This window comes from Babylonia areolata, chromosome 9 (assembly GCF_041734735.1).
Source record: "Babylonia areolata isolate BAREFJ2019XMU chromosome 9, ASM4173473v1, whole genome shotgun sequence".
Classification (NCBI taxonomy): Eukaryota; Metazoa; Mollusca; class Gastropoda; order Neogastropoda; family Buccinidae; genus Babylonia; species Babylonia areolata.
Genome location: NC_134884.1, coordinates 14,079,458 through 14,100,717, shown reverse-complemented (window position 1 = coordinate 14,100,717; position 21,260 = coordinate 14,079,458). Strand labels below are relative to the sequence as shown.

The following is a 21,260-nucleotide window of genomic DNA, read 5'->3' as shown; positions in this document are numbered from 1 at the left end:
GCACTCTATGCTACAAATGTATTCAATCAGCCCCTTCCTATCTCTGTGGCTGCCTTCACCTCTACACTCCATCTCGCTCACTACGATCAGCTTCGGATCCACTCCACTTACATATACCCAGATTCAAACTCTCGACTGTTGGCCACCGTTCTTTCTCTGTCTCTGGACCTTGCAATTGGAACGAACTTCCTCTTTCGCTTCGTCAAGTCTCCACACTCAGCTCTTTCAAGTCTGGCCTTAAAACCCACCTCTTCCCAAAGTAGCCTCCCTTCCCTGCCTCTTCCTTGTCTTTTTAGTTTTTTTCAGTTTTAGAGTTATGCTTGCGTGAGAATGACTGGTGCGAAAGCGCTTTGATTTGTTTATGCACAAGATTTAGCGCTATATTAGTACCATTATTATTATTATTTGTAACTGAACTGAACTGAACTGATCGTGGTCCACATTGTTTTCTACGACTAACGGGGCCATTTATAGGTCATATACCAGCATGATCTTCATCAGTTATCCTGCCCGGCACTGATTTTCAGTAGGCAGCCAAAATCCAGTTTTCAGGGCGGTTGCACTAGTCTTAATTAGGAATGAATGTGTTTCCGAAGATACGGAACGTGGACTGTAACATTACCTGCGCCGGGGATCTTTCACGTGCATCTGCACGCATTTACAAAGATTCATTCAGTTCGCCGCGGGACGCTCGGGCAGTTAAGCCGGCATCAGCTGTCTGCTTAATTTCAGTTCCAGTGGGATCACTACTTGTATTTTACATATTGTCCTCCACTTAGTAGTACACCAGAAAAATGTGCATACCGGTTGAACAACATCTAAACTGGATCCCTGCATGATCAGAAGTGCATAAACTGCTCTTTCCACTCACGTCTATGGCGTCCATCTGACGTCCATTTGATTACGTCATAATACCGGATCTGATAAGGACACTAGTTGCAGCGTGAGAACAGTATTGATTGCCGGTTATTTTTTCATCAGATAAGATCATATTCGTTGTCACGGTCAGCGCGTATTCAAACTGTCACAGAGGCATAACTTATTATGCGATGTTTCCATTTTCCACGATGGAAGAGGTGAACTGAGATGAGTTGGGAGCCCCAGGGCTCCATCGACTGGACGATAATTTAATTGTTCATCAGTATGCTGTCGTGCATATGAACAGACACTCGCTGACTCCCTGGCAAATCTGACGCGGTTCAATGTTGAACTGAGTATCATCACCAAGGTAAATCACCAATCTTTTTTAAGCAAATAAAAAAACAAATTGGATCGACTGAGGAAACACACACACACACACATACACACGCACACAGAAAACAAAATAAAAAAGTGGGGGTTGGAAAGGGGTAGGGTGGGTGTGGGTGACAAATGTACCGGATGATAATGCATTTTTCAGGCTGAACAAATCAACAGTATGAGCGTTGCGGCTGACACGTAGTCTTGCCCCAGATCATTGGGGATGTCGCTCAAGGGCGAACAGATTGACCTTTGATCCAATGACGCCATTCCCGGCATGCTGATCACTTCCTGTGGTGTGTCTCACTCGATCATTCGCGACAAACATGGCCAGCCAGCAGAAAGTCTACCGGCTCGAAGAAGTCAAAGCTCACAATGACTCAAAATCAGCATGGTTGATCATTCACAACCAGGTTTATGACGTGACAAAGTTTCTTGATGAGGTGAGGCGTAGTTACTTTTGGATCGATTTTCGCAATCTGAACCTCCCCTTGAACAGAATAACTGAAAACATGAAAACCTGTACACCTCGGGCTGAGGAATGGTGTCGCGTGATCATGGCACTTAACAGTCGAAAATGAAGCAAAGGTTTCGTGAATTATAGAAACCTACTCTTTACCAGAATTTGCAAAATGAACATCGCATATCTGTGTTCTCTCCATCACGGATTGAATAACCACAAACGTGTATAATTAGATAAATTAAATCTATGTTACGTATGTATCAGAGCCGGAAGGTTGTGAGAAACGTGATAGTGACTTGACATACTAAAGGAGATTCGTTCTGCTTCATTTTCAGTATATAGTATGGCTTGATGAACAGGACTTGGGGGAGGGACGGTTCAGTCATGCATGTTAAAATTTTGGGTTAAATTCTGGGAGTTAAGCGACTCAACACCCATATCAACAGTAAATTACAATTCTTTCATTAGTAGTAAACTTCATTGACATTACATTATTTAACTGCTGTTGTGAACTAAACATTCAATGATTCATTACTAGTATTATAATTCTTCCTGTAGATCTGCTTTAGTGCAAGTTTATAATGAGGTGCACTGTTCAAACAGTCAATGCGTTTCACATAATATTTATACAGTTGTAGTTAGGTGTTTGTCATGCTCAGGATGCATGCACGAGCATGCATTTAAACATGTGCAAGTATGCTAATGATGCATTGCAGGTGTCACATACTTAGTGTCTGACAGGTCTGTTTGGCATCACAAAATATGATGAAAAGGAGTGTAGGATATTTTTTCATATAAGGAAGTTTGGAAGAACTTTAGTAATCTTCTTATCTTGTGTTTGCAGGTGGCTTGGATTTAATCCTTTCACCCCTTTTGGGGAATGGGCTAATGGAGAGTGTAACAATATAACTAAACAGAATCAAGAAAGATGCGTACATTGTTCGAGCATATTCATTATTCCATGTTCTCAAATGTTGCTAACAAGTTACAGTAACAATAACATGTGGAAAGGAAAGAAAGGGAGAGAAAAACCCAGAAAGGGAGAAAGAATTACACAGCTTTCCAATTCTTTATAAAGTATAGTTTGCAAGCTTCATTCAGATTTTCTTGTTTCTTGGCATCACTTAGCAAAGAACCCCACCCCCACCTTAAAAAAAAGTTAGCTGTTTCTGTTGTCACAGTTCTTGCACTATGATTATTGAAGAGATTAGATTAGTCCAGAATTTACCAGTTTCTCTATTAATGAGATGTGTTGGGATGTTCTTATTCATTCAAAAGAAATATTTGAAAATACAACTAAAAAATTAACTGTTCTGTAAACTGTGTGTAAGAATTTTTGATTTTTTTCCCCCCAATTATCATATTTACTGGCAGCCATTTTAAAACAAGATCACTGTTACTTTAAAAAGATCCAGACTATGCCCATGGGTTATTGCATGTGTGTTTGTGTGTGTGTGTTGGTTTTTTGTTTGTTTGTTTTTTTCCCTTAGCATTTTGATTTTATTACTACCATGTTTATGCTTGTATTTAGTATTATGTTCTGTAGACCCTGTTTAGGGTGGAGACTGGATGTGAAAAAAAGTCTTGTCATGTCTTGCTTATTCCCAGCTGTACATATCCAATAGGTTCCACACACACACACACACACACACACACACACACACACACACACATACACACAGAGACAGACACACACACACACACACAGACACACACACACACACACACACATTTGATGCATTGTTTGACAATAAAATATCAGAATCACAGGTTCACACAGGATAGTTTTAGTGTACTTAAACCAATTTCTGAGGTGCAGATGTACTCAAAACTGTGTTGAGCAAATGTCACCAGGATAGCTTGCAGTTGTACTGACCCAGTTTTTGTTTGACATGTCAGTGTTTCCCATAAAGATAAAATGTAAAGATGCCTGTGTAAATTTTTGGGGCCCTTCCAGGATTTTTAAAGGTCACCATGTTAAATTAAAAAGAACCACTGCAGCAACCACACACACACACACAACCCTCCCCAAAGAAACACAGGGATCATAATGCCTTGTTAAGTTGAAGACTTTTCTTGCTGCCATCTCAGTCAGCCTGTTCTTGGTGTCCATTATCATTTGAAGTGTCATTTTATCTCAATGTAAATTGTCACTATCTCAGCCACAGCGTTTGTCTCTCTGTAGTCTGTTGTTCAGATAGGATTATAAACTTCACTGTCACTTACTTTCACAAAGCCAGCCTCTTTGCTGGTTTTGATTTGTCAAGAAAATAACAAGCTAAAACACAAGCAAAGTTATTTGACCCCATAAAGCAAATGAATAAAATTCCACACTTTGATCTTTGAAAGGCTCTCCTGCGATCAAAAATAGAAAATTTCATCTGAAAAAATATTCAGCAGGTGCATGGAAAATCGTTGAATGGGTTATTTGTTAAATCCACAGAGTCAGTGAGAGATCAAGAGAGAGAGAGAAAGTTTGTAAGTGCATTACAGCATGCATGTGTATTCTTCTCAGTGCAAGCCTTTGTTTGTGTACACGTCTCTCTCTCTTTCTCTCTCTCTCTTTACACACACACATATGTGTGTGTGTATTTGTGCGTGCATGCGTGTGTGTGTGTGTGTGTGTGTGTTCAGTTAAACTGAGAGAGAGAGAGAGAGAGAGAGAGAGCGAGCGAGCCTGTGTGTCAGTGTCTGCACGCACACATGTGTAGGACTATGTGTTTCAAACTACGCAGATAGTGATAACTGCAGCCATGTTGAACACTAAAAAATTGCTGCATCATTGGCTGATTGTGCACACTGAGCTTAACGCTGTCATTTTGCTACAAAGGTTTTGCTGTGTTGCACACTGGTTTTACAGTTTTTGTCAGCTGAGTTGTTAAAAAGTGATTTTTGCGGAAAGTGACTGGACAGGATTGGAAATTGTGTGTGCGCACGCACTTGTGTTCATGTGTGTGCGTGCGTGTGTGCGTGCGCATGTTTTTGTGTGTAAACATTCGTGCGCATGTATTTCATTTTGTGTGCTGGTCAGTGTGTATTAATACATGTTGTGTGGATGTGTACGCCCATGTGTGTCACTGTCAGTGAAAATGATGTGAGTGATGGTAAAACGTGTGTGCATGTACGTTTGTCAGCTCATCTGTGTGTCGGTTTAAAAAAAAAAAAAAAAAAAAAAATTATTATTAATTTTTTTTTTATAGTTAACTTTTAAGTGAACTTATGTATAGTTAAGTAAATATAGATGAGGACAATTCGAGCTTAAAACATAAATAGATTCATAGACTAATCAAGCCTTGCGCTCCCATCACCCGTTGCGATGATAATCTGCAAAGGTTCCTGCATCGTATCGTTCCAGATTCTGTGTCAGTGTGTGTGTATGTGTGTCATTGACAGTAAAAGAGTGTGTGTGTGTGTGTGTGTGTGTGTGTGTGTGTGTGAACAAAATCAACAGCACAACTGTGAAATGTATACCGACTTTCAAATGAGACGAAGACAGTTTGTGCCTTCGAACATACTGCATGCACTAGGTAAAGCTGACGAATCTTCGGTACTTCAGCTGTTGATCCCTATCTAAGTAACGGCTACTAACCACAGCCCAGAAAGCATTGACCTGATATATGACGAAAATTTATCTTCAGCAATGAATGCGCGCTTATTGGCATTTGCTGTAGTTGTGCGTGTGTGTGTGTGTGTGTGTGTGTGTGTGTGTGTGTGTGTGTGTGTGAGGTTTCGCGGTCAACAAGTGTCAAAGTCTTGGGGCTTGAATCATAGAAAACTCAATGAGATATGTTTACATGAGAAAACGAAGGTTGAATCTTAAGAGGCACTGTGAAAAGTTATCAGATGCAGGTGTAAAAAAACAAGGGACACAACTCCAAACACCTGGTATCGTCCTGCTCTTCATTGATAGTGTTACTGCCGAGTCTGCGGCCTCGAAAATCGACAGAGAAATTGTGTGCGTCATTGGGGCGTACAGTTTTGAAAACTGGGGGTCCTTTTCAGATTTTTGTGAGTAAAGGACACACTATAGTGCGTTATGGGAAACACTGCATGTGCACATAAAAAAAATGCTGTATGCCAAACAATTAACAGACCAACAGAGAGACATAGACAAACACACACACACACACACACACACACACACACAAAACACATATGTGCATGCTTAAACACACACTCTGTGCTATGATTGTGCACTTCCACATATTTTTGATGAAAATGATTAAAATTAGCATGCAAATGCATATGTGCATATATGCGCACACCAATCCAGACATGTATCATTGCACACATACACACACACACACACACACGCACACACACACACATGTGAAATTAACAATTATGTTTAAAAAAAATGCCACTCACAGAGTTATCCTAATAAAATAGAACACAAAGAGGCCACGAGTAACATTGTCCACATCAGTTGGTAGTACTGATCTCTTTAACGTGTTCCATTGTGTGTTGTGCATTGAAGTTCTGTAAGTTGATAAGAAGTGAACTAAATGTTTCACAGGCATGCATGGAAAAGCAAACATGCACGCACGCACGCACTTAAATATACACACAAATACACAGAACCACACTCGTACTGCATTACAGTGATGGTGTTACAACATAAATAATAATGAAAAAGGGATAATAATTATGATATAAGAGATGTTGATGATTTATTTAAACTTCAGAATCATATTTATGCTGACAATGACTTTCATTAATGACAATTCTTTTTTCTAGCGATGGCTGGTGTTGTGTTATTTATTCTGACAATGGCTTTTAGTTTTACTAATAATAATTCTAGAGATGGCTGGTGTTGTGTTCATTTATGCTAACAGTGACTTGTACTGATGATAATTCTAGTGATGGCTGATGTTGTGTTCAGTCATTCTGTGACTGAATTAAATGAAAATGACCCACATAGTTTTCATTTAAACGATTCACATGGTTGATGGTTTGCAGCATCCAGGAGGGGAGGAGGTGCTGCTGGAACAAGCAGGTAGGTAGATTTGCTTTTCTTCTCTGTTCTTGACTTCTTTTTTTTAAACTATTGATATCCTTCTCAGTGTTGACCTGTACCACAGGTACTTTCCTTGGACAGTTGGCTATAAGAGTAAGTTAACTTATACAGCTGACTTCGGTGACTATCAGTACACATGCAGGATGCTTAACCAGTGCAGTGCAAGGATTTTGTGAATAAGTGCTCTCCTGTTGAATGAATTCAAAAGAAAAAAAATCCAGCACAAATTTTTAAGAAATGCAGAAAAAAGAGAACATTTTTGTGATGGAAAATAATGAGGATTCTGAATCTGGGCTTTCTTCCCAATTATTTTGATTTCAGATAACTGTTCAGGCTTAATAAAGTGAAGATAATTTTTTAGCTGAAAAAGTCTTATTTTCACTTCCACAGAATGACATCCAAAATTAAAACAAACAAATTACAGCTGAACTTGAAATGCTTGTTTTCATTTCTACCTGTAGGTGAAAATAGTACAGGATATTGGTTTATGAGAATTCACAACTCTTGCAGGCGTGTGAGTAACTGTCCTGCCGATGACAGTTGTGTGTTTAGCCAATAAAATGTCATGTCAGTCGTATTCGCAGAACTTGAACAGTCAAGCTTTGTGACACCTAAGAACTCTCCCCACTGCAGTTGCTGTTTGAAAGCCCTTTCATAGCATTAGCACCATCTCACTCCCAGTTGTAACTGGGCCAACTAAAGTGTCTGCTGTGCATGCTGGTTTGCCTCTTCTTTGAACAAGTCAGTCATCTGATCAGTGAAAAAGAAGTGTTAGAAAAAAGCGTTTCCCCATCATTTCTTTTTCAAGCCTGGGTTTTATGATATTGTGGATTATTGGCTGTTGTCCATAAAGGCTCACTGATGTCACTCACTGACTCAGTCCACGGCCACACCCTCTTCCACACCCTCTAACTGGCCTACAACTTATCATCATACACAACTCTTCTCCATCTCCCCCTCACACGCCCCTTCTAGCACTTTGTCATATGTGCACATACTCTTTCCTCACTGCCAGTCGACTGTCACTTACTGAAAAATGCTGTCTGCTTGACTGTACAGCTGTCAGATGTTGCTGTCAGTTTTGAAACTGATTTCCTCATTGCCTTCAAGTTGTAACAAATCATCAGGCAAGAGAGATCCATTTCCATCATTACTTATGCTTATCTATTATCATTTGAATAGCCTGCAAAGTCTCATCAGGCAAGAGAGATCCATCTCCATCATTACTTATCTATAATCATTTGAACAGCCTGTAAAGTTGTATAGTTCCACTGACTGGGACCAGTGTCTCTGCATCTGTGCATGTTGAAGGTTCTGACTGAAGTGATTGTCACAAATTAGGCTAACCCCCCTTTCCAAGCATGTTCCATTTGGTCCAGTTAGTAAATCATTATTGAGAAGGAAGGGGTCTTCCATCTGCTGTCTATTCATTTGATTTGTATATTTATAATCCAGACACATCAACCTGACCGTTCAGACAACCAGAGTCTGTTTATGTTCATTGATCCAAACACAGATGAATCATGAAGGGAAAATTGGAATAGATGCAGGACATAAGTGGATATCTTATTAGCACTGGCTGATGTCTTATACTGTTATAGGCACTGAATGGGTTAGGTATGTGTGATCATATCACCAATGAACAATTGCGCAAAACCATCAAGCAGCACACTGGAACTTATAAGATCTGCTGACCTCAGTTAAGAAAAGAAAGCTACACAGCCCCTGGTATGACCCCTTGACAAATTATAAGATCAAATGGCCTTGCTAAACAGTCCTCAAGCAAATGTTGAGGGAGGGAGATGTAGAGGAAGACCGAAAAAAAGGAGGTGGACTGACAACAATGCAGAATGGACAAGAAAACCATTTGCAGAGACCCCAGCTTTGACATTACCGACAGTCCAATTTGATGAACTGTTCTGTTAAAGGGAGAAGATAACTACTATAAATGCATGTTTTCCAGATTCCATGCATGTTTGTTTATGTCCAGTCTGATTATTTGTCTATATATATATATATATATATATATATATATGTATATCACCTTCACCTTCACCTTCACCTCTCCCGTAGTCTGGGTTCAGACCGTTGGGGCACCGCTGCTGACCTGGCCACCACCCCTCTCCACTCTTCACGGTTTTCTGATTTCCTCAGGGCGTCACCGAGCGTCAAGCCTGTCCACCCCCGGATGTTGTCTTCCCATCTCTTCTTCTGCCGTCCTCTCCTTCTGCCTCCTTGTACGGTGCCTTGCAGGAACGTTTTGGCAAGACCAGATGATCGGGAGATGTGTCCATACCACCTAAGTTTGCGTTTTTTCACTATGGACAGAAGGTCTTCGTAGGGTCCAATACTTTGCTTGATTCTGTTCTTCACTTCCGTGTTAGTGATGTGGTCTCTGTAGGAGATGCCAAGTAGTCTACGAAAGCATCTCATCTCGACAGCTTGGATTCTTCTCTCGATGTCTGCAGTCAGGGTCCAAGTCTCGCAGGCGTAGAGCAATATTGATATAACCAGGGAACGCATCAGTCTGATTTTTGAGCTGAGAGCGATGTTTTTGTTGTTCCAGATGGTGTTCAGCTTGTTGAGTGCCATTGTTGTTTGGGCAATTCTCGAGAGTACTTCTGGTTTAGATCCTTCATCTGACACGATTGCTCCCAGATATTTGAAGCTGTGGACTGTTTTAAGCTTTTCGTCGTTGACTTTGATGTCAATGCTGATGCCGTTGGTGTTGTTAGTCATCAGTTTGGTTTTCTCCGCACTGATTTGCATTCCATACGATGTGGAGGCTTTGTCTAGATGTTTGACCAGGCTTGCCAGTTCTTCTTCTTTTCCAGCCAGTCCATCAATGTCGTCGGCAAAACGTAGGTTTGTGATTGTTCTGCCGCCTATGCTGACTGTTCCTACATGCTCTTCCAGTGCGTCAGTCATTATTCTTTCTAAGAAGATGTTGAAGAGTGTTGGGGAGAGTAGACAGCCTTGTCTCACTCCGACTGTGGTTCTGAACCAGTCCCCGATGCTATATATATGTATATATATATATATATATATATATATATATATATATAATGTATACACATATGTTTTGATAAAAAAGAAAAAAGGTAGTTCTGCCCATTAAGCATTGTAAATGACCAAAATGTTTTATACATATAATAGATCATTATAATATGAACGATTATAATTGTGTGGTTATCATAATGATGATACAATAAATATGATGGTGATTGTAAATATTAAATTATTAATGAATCTAAAACTTCCAGATACATGTAAAAGCAGATCATTTGATTAGGATCATTGTTACATACACACCCCCTTCACCCTCCCCTCCACACACACAAAGAGGGAAGATATTTTAAAATAGAATAAAGCACATTATTATCCCCAAAGAATAGTGAAGAATCAGTAGAAAACACCCATAATTTTGTATCCTGACACTAGTGAGTAGTCAGTCTGAACAGTAATTCATGGAGATACTATAAAATGGCATGTTTTAGTAAGCTCCGTTTTTAAAATCTGTTACAGACTTTCAAAGTTGTTGTCATTGTAACTAGTACTGGATAATCTATTTGTGTGTGTGAAATTATGGCAGTGCATACATTATTTAATTATTTATGTGTTCCTAGATCTGTTCAAATGCAAAAAACAACAACTTGAACAAACAAAATGTAAGGAGCATTTAGTTTATGAGTGCATTTGGTTTACACATAGTTTGGTTGATGGAAAGATGAAAATTCTTGTGAAGTTTTAGGCATTGGTGAATAATAATAATAATAATGGATACTTATATAGCACACTATCCAGAAATCTGCTCTAGGTGCTTTACAAAAATGCTTTTGTTAACATAAAACATTATATCAATGTTACATACACACACCAAAATGTGACCACACAAACACACACACACACACACGCACGAATGACTGTGCCTGGTCTGTTGTTTGAGGGGGTGTGAATGTGTGCACAAAGTGATGTCTGGAAAAGGAATGTTGTGACACATTTTGTTGTACCATTAAAAAATATACTACTTTAACTGAGCTGCAGTGAATGAATTATCACATTGTCACAATGACATTCAGTGTTGAGAGAAGTTCTGATGTTATTGTTATGTTATCAGGAGCGGATGGCTCAGAAGCTTTTGAAGATGTGGGTCACTCGACAGACGCCCGGGATCTGATGAAGGACTACTTGATAGGAGACATACACCCGGTGAGTAGACAGCACAGACCAGTGGTGGTGGGAATACTCCATACTTTGTAGTTCAAGGAGAGATTGATCCTTATGAGTGCCATTTTGCCTACACTGCTTCCTAGATCAGAGAGGCAGGTCCTTATGAGTGTCACATTGTGTGTTCCATCAATCTGTCAAGGCAACTTGGTAAGATGGACCTGCTACTTCCTAGTTTTTTTTTTAAATATTTTTTTTTTAGGTGTGATCTCATTTACAGAGCTGTCCCAAACACTCACTCTTTGACTTCTGTAGATGGATTGTATTCTGGGAGCATGATAGTCTTTTATAAATATTACAAATATTAGTTGTAGTAAATTTCTTTAAAGCTCATATATTTTATGCTCAACCCCTTGTCTGCCTTAGGATGTGGAGTGATGGCCTAGAGGTAACGCGTCCGCCTAGGAAGTGAGAGAATCTGAGTGCACTGGTTCAAATCATGGCTCATCCACGAATATTTTCTCCCCCTCCACTAGACCTTGAGTGGTTGTCTGGATAGTAGTCATTCAGATAAGACAATAAACCGAGGTCCCATGTGCAGCATGCACTTAGTGCATGTAAAAGAACCCACAGCAATAAAAGGGTTGTTCCTTGCAAAATTCTGTAGAAAAATCCACTTCCATAGGAAAGACAAATAAAACTGCACACGGGAAAAAAATACGAAAAATGGGTGGTGCTGTAGTGTAGCAAGACACTCTCCCTGGGGAGAGCAGCCCGAATTTCACACAGATAAATCCGTTGTGATAAAAAGAAATTCAAATACAAATATGAATTGTAGTTTTTTAAAGACTTATTTCTATTCCGTTTTTCAGTCACAGTTGATAGTTGAAGGGAAATAACCTACTCTGTTTCTCCCTGTCTTCTAGAATGTTAGAAGATTGTTTTACATCCCCTGGACTTGTTTCTTTTGCATCGTATGTCTCACAGACAGTGGGAAAGTTAGGGAGTCGCTTGCTGACATGGTTTGTCAAAATGGTGGCATATTAGTCTAGCTTGGATAGATCTCGGCTCATTATTTGAAAGTCTATAGATGTATAAGTGGCTTGGGAAATAATGAAAGATACGGATAGCAGAGAAAAAAGCCTGTGTAGTGGTGAGGGTGATGATTCAGGTCCGGATTTTGAATGTGATGATAATACTAACAGTGACTAACCACATCATGACAGTGAAAGTAACACTGGTGTAAGTTTTAAGCCCAAGACTGGTCTGTCTGCATCAAAGCAGGCCAGGGCTAAAGTAACACTAACAGTGACCATGAACCAGTTGCAGGCGCAAGTACTGACAATATTAAACATGGACAGTATAGGAAGGGAGGGGGTGTGGGTGAAGAGAAGGTTAGTCGGTCTGTCTGACTAGGAGGGAGGAATGGGGGAGGTAGTCTGTTGGCCAGGTGCCAAAACACAACTGGTAGGCCAGTTCCTTATTGGTCAAGCACTGAGATAATTACAGGACCACAGGCACCCAGTGAAAACAAATTTTACTGAAAATACTGGAATCAAATTTTGATACAGAGAATTTGAACCAGTTTATTTCATAGAAATATCTTGGACTTAGATTAAAAACATTAAAAACAGTTATTCAATTGAATTAAGATAACTATCATTTGCTTCAAGTATAATCTGAGCAGTCATTGAAAATTTCAAGGAGATTTCTTTATATTTCAGGAAGCACTGCATGTTTTTTTGCACTTGGTGAAGTACCAGATTATTTTCCTTGCTACTCGAGAATCACAAAATTGTTAAAAGTGATCTGTAGGCAAGGGGTTAAAAGATAAAAGTCTAATTCAGCCCAGAGAACTGAGAGATACTAATATTCGTCCAGCTTGTTGAATTGCTTTTGCCACAGCTGCACAAGAACAAGAACCAGAGCAGGCTTTTGACCCTTTAGATTTTCTTTGATCCAGTGGCTGTTTCATTTATTTACAACATGGGAAGCATTAGGATCTGAAACATGCTGTCTGTGGTTCGCACAGCTGTTACAGACATAAAAAGTAAAACTTGTTATAACTGGAGAATTCATTGGTTGGTTCTATTAAAGCATTGTAGTAAACTGATACATTTTTTTTATATTCACTTTTGAGTTTGAAAGAAAAAAACTGATTTATTGAGAGAATCCCTTCAGCCGTTTTTTTGTTTTGTTTTGTTTTTCACAGCTTGGAAAGAAAGGGAAAAAAGGCATACTAATTAAAGAATCCTTGTGGTATTGTTTGTAACAGTTTGGAAAAACAAAATACTGCTTCACTGCCAGAAGAATGTTTTATGTTGTTTCCAGCAACAGCTTGGAAATAAAGGAAAAAATATTGACTTACTACCGGAGTCCTGGTGCTTTCTGCAGCAGTTTTGTTGTATATGAGGATCTTTGGCTTTCTGTGAAATGTACAGCTGTGTTGGTAAAGTGGTAGTCCCGTTTCTAATCTGTTCTGTGTTGGTTGGAACCAACTATTGTGCCAAACATTATGCGTTACTGAGATCTAGCTGAGAGTCATTTCTGAGTTGTTTTGATGAAATAATGTAGTGGGCTTTGAATTACAAATAACAAACAAACAAACAAGCATGCTTCGAATAAAAAAAACAACCCAACAAACAAAAAATGATTCACTCCTGTCCTTTGGAGCATACCAATGTTCCCATGGCCGATGTGCGATTGTGCCAATGTTTACCTTGGGCAGCAAAAACTGCAACATGTGACAAAAGAGAAACTATAAGAGAAACTATTTTGGATTTTAGGCTGATAAGGAACACTGTGTTTATGTGTCATTTAAAAAAAAAGTTTATGTGAACCCCTGCAGAACAATGAATCATTGGTAAATCGTGCACTGTTATTAGGGTTTTAAACATTTTTGGGTCAGCTCCAGAGTTACTTTGCCCCACAGACTTCCCCATTGAGGTGTCACCTTTACATCACACCAGGTACTTTTGCAACCCCTGTCCCCCACATTTCCCCCCTCACTCTCCACCTCCCAAGCTACAGTATGCTCTTTTGGTTCAGTCAATCTTATATCCCTGATCATAAAGCATAATTATGTTCTTTCTACATGTTGATTTAAGTATTCAGTTATAGTTAAGACTTTTATGCCATGTCATAGTGTACACCACACATTTGACATGACCATGACATTGACTATGGTTGAGAATGATTTTATTTTACATTTATTTGAATGCTGCTTATTTTATTTTAAAGTGTATACAGTGTGTGTCTTGGCCTGTCTCATATGTGTGGAGTGAAAGCTTAGAGGTTACGCATCCACCTAAGAAGCAAGAGAATCTGAGCACTCTGGTTCGAATCCCTTAGTCACCAGTATTTTCTCCCCCTCCACCAGACCTGGAGTGGTGGTCTGGATGCTAGTCATTTGGATGAGACGATAAACCGAGGTCCCGTGTGCAGCATGCTCTTAGCGCACGTAAAAGAACCCATGGCAACCAAAAGGTCGTCCTTGACAAAATTCTGTAGAAAAACACTTCAATTGGAAAACAAATAAAATTGCAGGCAGGAAAAAATACCAAAAAAATGGATGGCGATCTCAGTGTAGCAATGCGCTGTCCCTGGGGAGAGCAGCCTGAATTTCACAGGAGAAATCTGTTGTGACAAAAAAGAGCAAATACAATACAATATCTATGTGCGTTCATATGTGTTTGTTTATGAATGCTTGTGTGCATATGTATAGAAACTGATGATAAGTGTTTTGTGTGTGTGTGTGTTCACAGGATGACCGCTCTGGAAAATCTTACAAGGTAGGCTGCTGCTTGTCCTGAAGGTACGCTCTGTTCCACCTTCTTGAGTTCTGGTCACAGGTTGCTGCTTGATACTTATGCATCTTTCTGCGTGTTGGTATTGGTGAACAGAGGAGTACAGCTAATACACTTGGGAGTAACATGGAAATCTAGTTGCATATCCACTGATTTTGACTTTTTTTCATTTGTGTCCATGTTTATGGGAAAGTTTCAAACTCCTGGCTATTTATGGGAAAGTTTCAAACTTCTGGGCCTTTTTCAGTCAACAGTCCATGTTTTTGCAAAGATGCTGGTACTTGACTTGTTGAGTCAGAGTTCCATTTAATTGTTACGGGTTAACATTTGTGTGTGATGGTTTGTTTTGTTAGGTTTTTTATGGTAGCAAATACAGACATTTCAGGGTTGATTTGGTGGTGCTGTTTTACATTCTGTTATTTTCTTAATTGTTTTCTTTAAAGATGAATATTATGATTTATTGCCCCCATTGGGCTCTTAAAGTGTTAATATTCTCTGCCAGAAATTTCCTTTGTTTTTTCTGTTACACCATCTTTTCTGCCTCTGAGGAAAAACAGCAACAAAATATTCTGTTGCCTCTTAGTCTTTCTTTCTCACGTTGTGCCATGCCAGTCCATTCACCATAATATATGAATTTTATTCGAGAACTCCTCACAGACCTAGTCTTTCCTCAAGACTTGATAACTGGATGGTTTTCTGATACGCTTTTTCAGTGCTTCGGTGATGCGACCAGCCCCTTTTTTGTGCTTTTTTAGCTTTTTGGTGGCAGGATTTATAGTGTGTGTGTGTGTGTGTGTGTGTGTGTGTGTGCTGCTTTATGCATTTGATTTTGTAATGATTTTCAGGTATGTGTGTGTGTGTGTGTGTGTGTGTGTGATAAACGTGGAATGGCCCATGTCAGGGCTTTTCTGGGTTTTATTTGCTGTGTAAAAATTATGACAGTCATTGTACCCACTTTTCTTTTCCGGTTTTTTGTCTTTGTTTTTCTAGGCTTTTCAGTTTCTTTCTGGTGTGGGTTTTTTTGTGTTTTTGGGGGGGTTGGGGTTGGGGTTGTTGGATTGACATAATTATTATCCAGGCATGAAAACTTCCTCCTTTATATATATATATATATATATATATATATATATATATATATATATATATATATATATATATATAAGAAAGAAAGAAAAAAAATCCCAACAGATTTCATTCACTTGCATACATAAAGTAGGTTTTTACATGCTTGACCGTTTTTACCTGTCAATTAGGCAGACATGCTCCTTTCAATGGTGTGTATGCTGGGTATATTCATGCTTCTGTAACTTACTGAATGCTGACATAGATTATGGAATCTTTAATGTGTGTACTTGATGTTCAGAATTGAAGAGCGTAACTGTGTTCAGGCACTAGCAGGTTGGCTCTTCTATGTTGACCTGGCAGATTGGAAAAATCATGATCCTTGACTCAACAGTAGGATTCAAACCAGGACAGTCATAATGAAAGTACAGTGTTCAAAACACTCGCCTGTCATACATCCACTCACATGTCAGTACTTGCGCATGAAGTCCAGACTACACTAACAGCATGGGCACATATACATACTAAGTACACATTGACAGGTTTGAAATATTTTTGATACAGTTTATAGACAAATTTAGATTTGGGGAAAATGAAATGTCTGAACCTCTGAAACAAATGAATATAATATCTTCAGATGTGACAATCTGAGTGCAGTCAGATGATTGATAGCAGATTTTAAAGACACTGAGATCAGTATTGAGTAAATGAATTAACACTGACAAATTATTACACAGGTTATATTCCTTTTGCTATGTCAACAGACCAACACAGGACCCCTAGGAAGGGAGCAGGGTTCAAGGTATTTCTTCATTTTGTGTCTATATTTCCTCAATATTCATCTTTAAGGTCCCAAAACATGGTTTTTAAACATGGTCTTGAAAAATTGCTTTGAAATGATAAAATCATCAAATACATGATACTGCACATGTTCATGCTGGTCAATTCTTATTTAGGGAAAAAGCACACTCAGTCTGCTGCATGAAACTTTCATGAAAGTTTGTTCCAAGTGTATAAGTGTAAGGTCTCTAACTCTCTACCCCTCTCTTCCCTTCACCCCTCTCCCTTTTTTCTCCCCCTCCTCCCCACCATTCCCTCTTTATGTCACAGAAAGGTAATGATAACTCTTGAAGCTTGAAAAAGCTCTTGTGATGTGAGAGACAATAGCTGCTAATTTGCATCTCAGAAAAGTCCCACTTCAGTAATGTTTTTTGGACAGAGGTGTCTGCTCACATCACCACAAATACCACGACTTTAGAGATAGTTGGTAACAATAAACTTTGCATTTTTTACCAACACATCATGACATGTCCTACTTATGTTACAGACGCTCTGATGCATTTCAAAGCATGTTTCGAAAAAAAAAAAAAAAAAAAAAAATCATGTTTTGGGGACATTGTTTTGATATTTTGGATGACTTTTTTTTCTCTCTCTCTATATATAAAACTTTTGTTTGTACCCCCACTCCCTGAGAAAAATCCATTTAATTGACATGTGTATTGAAGTAAATTATCCCTCCCCCATATATTTTTAAAACTAGACTTTAAAAGATTATCTGTTATCTTCATGCCCTGATATGAATAATAATTTTTGATAATTTTGTTTAGTCTGAATTCAGCGGATTATGTAAACAGACATTGTGTCAGACTGTAATTTAGATTTAGTGAATCTAAACTACCAGCATTACGTCACTGATTGTAGAACCAGCAACCCATCACTGTCACTGTTGTTCCATCTGTTCATCAGTGTGGATGTGTTTGTTGTTTTGTAATCATATCTGTGACATGATTTACTATTACATAAATATTTAGAACAACTGAAGTATTTTAAATTGCTGAATAATTGTGTGTATAGGTGTGTGTTGTATCTGCACTTTTGCTTTCATTGGGGACATGTTTTGGTTTATCATGGAATGCCCCAGCTTTTTAAAAATCTGGTCATTTCAAAGAAATACTTTAATCCCACATCAGTTAATTTTTTTTTTTTTTTTTTTTTTTTTTGCAGTTTGTTAAAAGCAGGTAGGAGAATGTTTGAAAATGGGGAAATTTATCAAAAATGGGAAAGGTTGCAAGATGATGATTTGAAATTACTTTGTATGTTTTTATCACCAATTTCGATTGATTGCTCGGTGTGTTTTAGTAATGATAATGATAATGATTGCCATTTGTGCAGCACATTTCTGTAAGTGAGTTCAGACTCAGTGGGCAGGCTACCACCCATTCACATGCCGCCATGCTAGGAAATGACTAACCGCACTGAACCATATGCATGTGAGGAAAAACGTTTAGGCATAAAATATTGGTATGGTGACATATTGTCCTCCATGCTCCCAACAGGCGTCACAGGATTTAGATATACTCTAATTTTTGTCTTTTGTGTGTGTGTGTGTGTGTGTGTGTGGCTGGCAGCAGTAACTGGACAGGCTGGCTGATCCCACTTGGCATTGCTGTGCTGGCCGCTGTGGCCTACCGCTTCCTGGTAGCCTCCAAGTTCTGACCTTGACCTTCTGCTCCTCCCACATCCCCTCCCATCCTTTGTATCGCCTGGGCCAGCAGCACATCCCTGGGGTTATGATGTCAGCACTGGATCTCTGCTGGCACCGCCGGTGCTATGGGCGGTGATGGTTCATGTGTAATCAGAACTCTTTGTTTTATGTCGGACGTTATGGTATAGTTGTTTTATTTTGTTTTAAAAGAGTTTTTTTTTTTAATCTCTATATGTGAGACATTATGATACAGTTATTTATTTATTTATTGTTGTCTCTCTTCTTTCCTTTAATCTCCTGAAGAGATAGGATATGTGAGGGAACAAGGGAATTAGGGTTGGGTGGGGTGAGGGGTGCGTATTTATTTTTAGGGTAAGTGGATTGGGCAGTGTCGCATTTTGACAAGAGATGTCAGTGACTTCTTTTGTTTATATTGTTTTAGTTTTTTTCTCCCCTTTTCTGTGTTTTGTTTGTTGGCTGCTGCTTTGTGTGAGTTGTTAGTGGTGACCCCTGAAGTCACAGTGAGAATGGTGCATTGAAAGAAAGCATTTCAAAAAAAAAAAAAGGATTTTTATTAAGAAAAAAAATCAGAGGACTGAAGGAGACAAGGGTGGCTCAAATGCAGAGGAGTGGAGAAGGTGTGGGAGGATGTTGTTTAGAGAAGGGCATGTGACTGGCAACAGGAGGAACTGCCCATTAGACTTCTTATTTTGTTCTTTCTTATTTTTGTGCCCTTTTAAACTTGTATTTTTAATTCCCCTGGCCACTGCTTTATATATTTTTATTTATTCATACATTGATATATTTTTCTGATGTTAGAATGGCATTGTTTAACACTAGTTTCTGGAACTACAGGTTATGAAAATCAGTCATCTGCTGTTTTTGTTGTGGTCAATCACTTTGGCTCACCAAGCACACATAATATACTGACCAGATACAGTCATTGTATTCAGCACATTGTTGAGAAACATCCCCCTATATTTTGCTATCAGTGTAAAAAAGTTACTGAAGATTCACTTTAAATGACTTTCAGTTCATATTTGATGTTTTTCTTTTTTAATTGGTAAAACATCATTCTGAAACATCAGTTCAAGAAACAAATACATCTTCATGCAGTCTGTGACAGGTTACAGTAGAATGTAATGATGAAATTATAAAAAAAAAAATCTGTACACAGTGCGTCATGTTGCATCTCTGGCAGTGTGAAAAAACATGTGCTTCAGTATAACGCAGGGAAACACAGTTCAGTGTAATTTGTTCAGAAACATTCTCCCTGTGCAGTGGTCAGTGTGTGAATGGGAACAACAACAGTTTAGAATGACATGGTAAGATCATGAGTATGCCAGACTTGCTTTGTTTTCACTCCGACATTGGTGGACCATTGCTAGGGTTGTGTGTTTTTTCCTGGCATCTTTTTTGAATCCATATTTATGTTGCATTGGTGATGATCATGAAGTGTTAGTGATGAGAAGTTGAGAAGGAATTGTATGTCAAAATGTACAATTGGGAATGCAATAATAATTTGAGAAAAAAAGAGGAAAAAAAAGAGGAGAGTCTTTGCTTTTTGAATGCAAGTTGACATTGCATGTGTCTGTGTGACCTCCTGTTTGTTTTTCTCCCCTTTGCTATTCAGTCTGTGTACTAAGAAAAGAAAAAAAAAAAAAAGGAAAGAAAAAAAGCGGATAATTTCAAAAAAAGAATTGAAGTATACTCATTTATTTAGATTTTTTTTGTAAGTCAAGATGATGACACTTTAACCTATCCCCTATGACGTGGGTGTGAAATCACCTACACACGTTTTTTTGCTCTGTAACTGAAGTAATTTTGAAGCCACTTCCATTGAATTTCACGACTTTGTCCATAATGTATTGTACTACATATCAACTGAAAATAATTTTGTTTTATACATAAACAAATGAATAAGTAAACAATGAACAACCCAGTACATTGTGGGCGTGAGCACACACATACTGTCAAAAACCTTGCGTGTTGTATGTCATGGGTGTTGGACCACCCATACTTACAAAGAACAATCCTTGCATGCCATACGTTGTGGATGTGATGTCACATGTGCCTGCAAGAGAGAGAGAGAGACAGATAGGTGTTGCTAAGAAAATCCTTTACTTGTCCACCGTTCAGAGTTGGTGCCACTGAGACCAGACCAGAATCGGTTACGTCTGCTGCTACCCCCCTCCCCAGCCCCCCCTTTTTTTTTTTGATGCCCCGTCATTGCACTGTTTCAGTGGCATTACACCCAAGCTGCTCATTCTGAGTTCCCAATACACGGCCACACCTTCACAGTCCCTGCGTTGGTAGTCCGCAGGGAACCATTAATGTTAGGTTGCCAAGAGGCCACAGACCAGAGGGGACTGTGCACTGCTGCTGAGTCACTTCGATGGTGTTCAGTGGTTCCTGTTCTGATTCAATGTACTTAGGACACCACTTACTAAGCCCCCTACTTATGACAATAATGGCTTACTTGCAGAGCCAGACTGACTTAGCATCACCCCCAGAGTGGAGACTGCCACCACCTCCCCCCAACTACAAACCCCTCCGCCCCCCCCACACACGCTCCTCCACACCCCCAATGAATCTGCTGATACTGAAGACACTGACGGGACTCACCCCAAGCACGGAAGTGGAGGGGAGAGCAGAGCATGAAAGGCCACAGACTTTAGGATTTTTTGTTGTTGTTTTTTTTGTATTGATTACAGGACTTTTTTTTTTTATATTGATGAAGATGAAGGAGGAGGAGGAGATGTTGCTATGGGAGTCCATTTTGGTTTGGGACTACATGACAAAGCTGTACTCTACGCTTCCTGCAATAATGATATCCTGGCATCAACCAAGCTTGAGAGATACAGACACTTGCAGTGTTGGTCAGGTAATTAGAGCAACGCGCCCAAAGACGCATCCATGAAGTGGATGATACTCGACTGTATGGTCCCAGTCTCCCCATTTAAGGTCATAGCACACTCAACTTTGGTTAGGAGCCGGCTGCAGGCCGAAAAACCCACCTCC

General features: G+C 39.2%; 1 protein-coding gene across 2 annotated transcripts; it reads left to right on the top strand.

Moving 5' to 3' along the window:
* The first annotated feature begins 1,515 nt into the window (after positions 1 to 1,515).
* Positions 1,516 to 19,793, top strand: LOC143286070 (cytochrome b5-like). 2 transcript variants are annotated; one of them, XM_076593635.1, is made up of 6 exons: positions 1,516 to 1,682; positions 6,662 to 6,698; positions 10,837 to 10,928; positions 14,651 to 14,677; positions 16,519 to 16,556; positions 18,166 to 19,793. In XM_076593635.1, exons 1-6 carry the CDS (start codon positions 1,566 to 1,568, stop codon positions 18,248 to 18,250), a joined length of 396 nt encoding a protein of 131 aa, XP_076449750.1. In that variant the 5' UTR covers positions 1,516 to 1,565; the 3' UTR covers positions 18,251 to 19,793. The 2 variants fall into 2 exon arrangements, with proteins under 2 accessions (XP_076449750.1, XP_076449749.1); XM_076593634.1 differs by having other exon boundaries at positions 1,518 to 1,682; positions 18,163 to 19,791.
* The last annotated feature ends 1,467 nt before the right edge of the window (positions 19,794 to 21,260 follow it).